We start from the raw sequence: 3432 nt of genomic DNA, 5'->3' as shown, positions 1-3432 counted from the left end.
GTTCGCGACCCACAGGTTGAGAACCGCTGTAAGAGAAGAAATCAATTCTCATTATTTGTTCCAAACAATGTTTCATTGGAATTGTAATAAGATGCTGTAAGAGCAGAGTAAAGAATTGCCAAATATGCAGACTAAGGACTGAGAAAATGTTCAGAGCTCAACAGTGTGCCTCTGGGGGAAGCACCGAGGAGGTGGAGTTAGGGTAGGGCTGGTCTGAAGGAAGAGTCTTTATACAAACTTTCTGATGGCTTTATTTCATAATAGTGTTTTTGTATATTAGTTGTATATTTTAAATTAATTAATACCTGTTAATGTTCTGTGAGCCAAATTCCAATTCAAATTGAAATATTTTAGGATGAGCCCAGCTGGCAAGGCTCAGTGGTTGAGAATTGACCTGTGAAACATGATGTCACAGTTCAGTTCCTGGTTGGGGCACGTGCCCAGGTTGCGGGCTCCATCCCCAGTGTGGGGCGTGCAGAAGGCAGCTGACCAGTGATTCTCTCTCATCATGGATGTTTCCATCTTCCTCTCCCTAACTCCCTGGAATCAATAAAAATATATATATATTTTAAAAAGGAATATTTTAGAATGAATACTCTGCTATGAAATGCAAAGTCTGTTTTGCTCTATTCCAATAGAATTTGTGGCAAGATTACTTTTTCTTTTGGCCTAGAAGTAAAAAAATTGTTGTGTGTATTAATTTTGGCAAGCTCGTCTTACTTGGGGATTAACTTTATGTTCCACAGAATTCTTTGATACTTATTGAAATTATATTATAAAGCAATTTTTACATGTATATATTGGTGTTCTGAATTCATCAGTCACTTAACTACCTGCATGTATGCCATTTTAAATAAGAATGATACAAATAAAGTTACTTATTTACATATGTATCTTGTTTCCTGGAGATCTGGGTTCTCAGAGTTCTTCTCTTTTGCCTTACACTGGATGTTGAGGCTACAATTAAATTTGATTTGTTAGCATTTATAAAATAAATAGTCCAATGTTACATTTACCAAAAGTTTTTTGAGTAAGTCTTGTTTCTCTTTTTAAAAATTCAGGCTCTGCTGGTTCTTCATCAATTAGATAGCATTGATTTGTGGAACCCTGATGCTCCTGTAGAAACATTTTGGGAAATTAGGTATTTGGACTTTTATTTTTCAATTCAATTTAAAATTTTATTTTGTATTTATTTCTTGTCTTTAAATATTAACTCTATAGTACTTGGTTTATTGTAAAACTTTATTCACCTATAACTCCAGAGGTTTTATGATTTTGTTTGTTATTTGACTTGAAATTATTAGTTAGAATATTTCTTGTTTTAACTCTGGGAACAATGTAACAGCAATGTAGAAAAAAAATTTTGATTGTGCTACATTTTATTATCCAATCATAAGTACCAATATATGTTGTAATCTCTTTTATTACATATTTCTATGTAATTACAACTGTGTTTTAAATTGACTGTGTGCAGATATAAGCTTAGAGTTTTAAAATTTTATAATGTTAATAGTTTGCTTTTATAAACTATGATCTTGTAAGTTTTTTTAATAACCATTGTTTTTGATGAGGGAATTAATGACAAACATCTGCCTAGAAGGTAAAAACATATGGTATTTTGTAATTTCTTTCTTAGGTTATATAAATTACTACCTTTTCTTAAGTTTTTTTTTTAAGTATATCTTTATTGATTTCAGAGAGCAAATTACTACCTTTTAATGAGCACAAAAGGAGTACATTGAGGAAAATTTAGCCTCAGGTTTTGTCATTATCTTACCATAGAAGTGAGTACACTAAGTCACTTGGCAGCTGAGTTCAGTCCTCCACCAAGAGCAGAGCTCTTCCATACTAATGCAATGTGAACCACACACATACTTCAAAATTTCCCGGCTTCCACACGAAGAAGTAAAAAGAAACACGGAACATTAATTTTAATATATTTTTAATCCAGGATATACCTCTAAAATATTACTTCACTGTGTAATCAATACAAAAGTTATTGATGAGATCTTTGACTAAAGTCTTCAAAATTTGATGTGTGTCACACTTAGAGCGCATCTTAATTTGGACAAACCACATTTCAAGTGCTCAGTAGCCACAAGTGGTGGCTGGCTAGTGGCTACCACATTGGATATTACAACTTCAGTCTAGGGATCAGCATACTTTTTCTCTAAAGGGCCAGGAAGTAAATATTTTAGGTTTTGTGGGACAGATAGTCTCTTTCATACTATTCATTTCTACTATTGGAGCATGGGAGCGGCCACAGACAAATGTAAATGAATGGGTATGGCCATGTTTCCCCTAAAATTTTATTTGCAACAGCAAATGCTGGGTTGATTTGGTCTGAAGGCAGTTGTTTGAAGGTATTGCAGCTCTAGAGTACTGGGTTTACTCCAGCCTGTGCTGTATAGCACATGATCTGTCATTCCGTTTTGAGTCCTCCATAAGGATTAGATGCATGGACAAAATAATTGGGAGTTTGGGGGATAAGAGGTGTAGAAGTACTTGACTTTTAAAAAAATATAATCTGTAGATTTATTCCCTTTGATTATCACACTGTTAACATTTTGATAACCATTTCTCTAAAACACATCTCAGAACGGAGAATAAGCTTCTCTAAACTTGTGTCCATTCTGAGAGAATGTCATTACATACTGATTATTCTATTTTTACTTTATTGACAATGCTGGTAACAACAAACTTCATATTATTGCAGCTCACAAATGCTTTTTTACATCTGCAAGAAATTAACTAGCCATCAAATGCTTAGTAGCACAGAAATTCTCAAATGGTTGCGGGAAATTCTGATCTGCAGGAATAAATTTCTTCTTAAAAATAAGGTAAGCAAAATGACATCTCTAAAAAGGGAAGAATATTTGGAATTGTAATGGGAAAAAAATTAAGCAAGGTTTATTAGCCAAGTCAGTTCTACTTAGCTCCTCCCTCCCTCACAAAGTTTAAGGGAAGTAATTGCTAACAAATCAACATTTAAAAATTATTTTGAGGTCCTAGCTGGTGTGGCTCAGTTGATCAGAGCATTGTCCTGTGCACCAAGGGGTTGTGGGTTTGATAACCTATTCAGGGTGCACATGAGAGGCAACCGATTGATATTTCTCGCTCACATCGATATTTCTACCTCTCTCCCCCTCTCTTTTCTTCGCTGTCTAAAATTAGTTTAAAAAAAGAGGAAGTAGGAAAAATAAAAAATTATTCTGAGGCTTTGGTTTTAGAGTTACAATCCTGACTAATTCTAATTGAGTGAATAAGCAGGTCTCTGTGGGGGCAGGCCTAAGAGGAGCGGAGGCTGCTATAACCAAAATAGATTGAAGAGCATATTCTACCTCCGCTATAAAGTTCATACCTAAGATTTGGATTTTATGGCTATACTAGATCAGGGAATGCTATCTATCAAGAAGCTGAAGGAAACACATA

The 3432-nt window shown here is 34.4% G+C and overlaps 1 protein-coding gene across 1 annotated transcript in view; it reads left to right on the top strand.

Annotated features, from left to right (window-relative positions):
- NF1 (neurofibromin 1) overlaps nucleotides 1–3432 on the top strand; it is a 187721-nt gene that overhangs the window by 52881 nt on the left and 131408 nt on the right. Inside the window, exons 17-19 of the mRNA XM_015564136.1 lie at nucleotides 1062–1141; nucleotides 2717–2884; nucleotides 3296–3312. Coding sequence (XP_015419622.1) covers nucleotides 1062–1141; nucleotides 2717–2884; nucleotides 3296–3312 — 265 coding nt within the window. The remainder of the gene's footprint in view (nucleotides 1–1061; nucleotides 1142–2716; nucleotides 2885–3295; nucleotides 3313–3432) is intronic.

The sequence above is a fragment of the Myotis davidii genome, unplaced genomic scaffold (genome assembly GCF_000327345.1).
Source record: "Myotis davidii unplaced genomic scaffold, ASM32734v1 scaffold699, whole genome shotgun sequence".
Taxonomy (NCBI): domain Eukaryota; kingdom Metazoa; phylum Chordata; class Mammalia; order Chiroptera; family Vespertilionidae; genus Myotis; species Myotis davidii.
The sequence above is the reverse complement of the archived record's forward strand: the minus strand, read 5'-3'. Positions and strand labels throughout refer to the sequence as shown.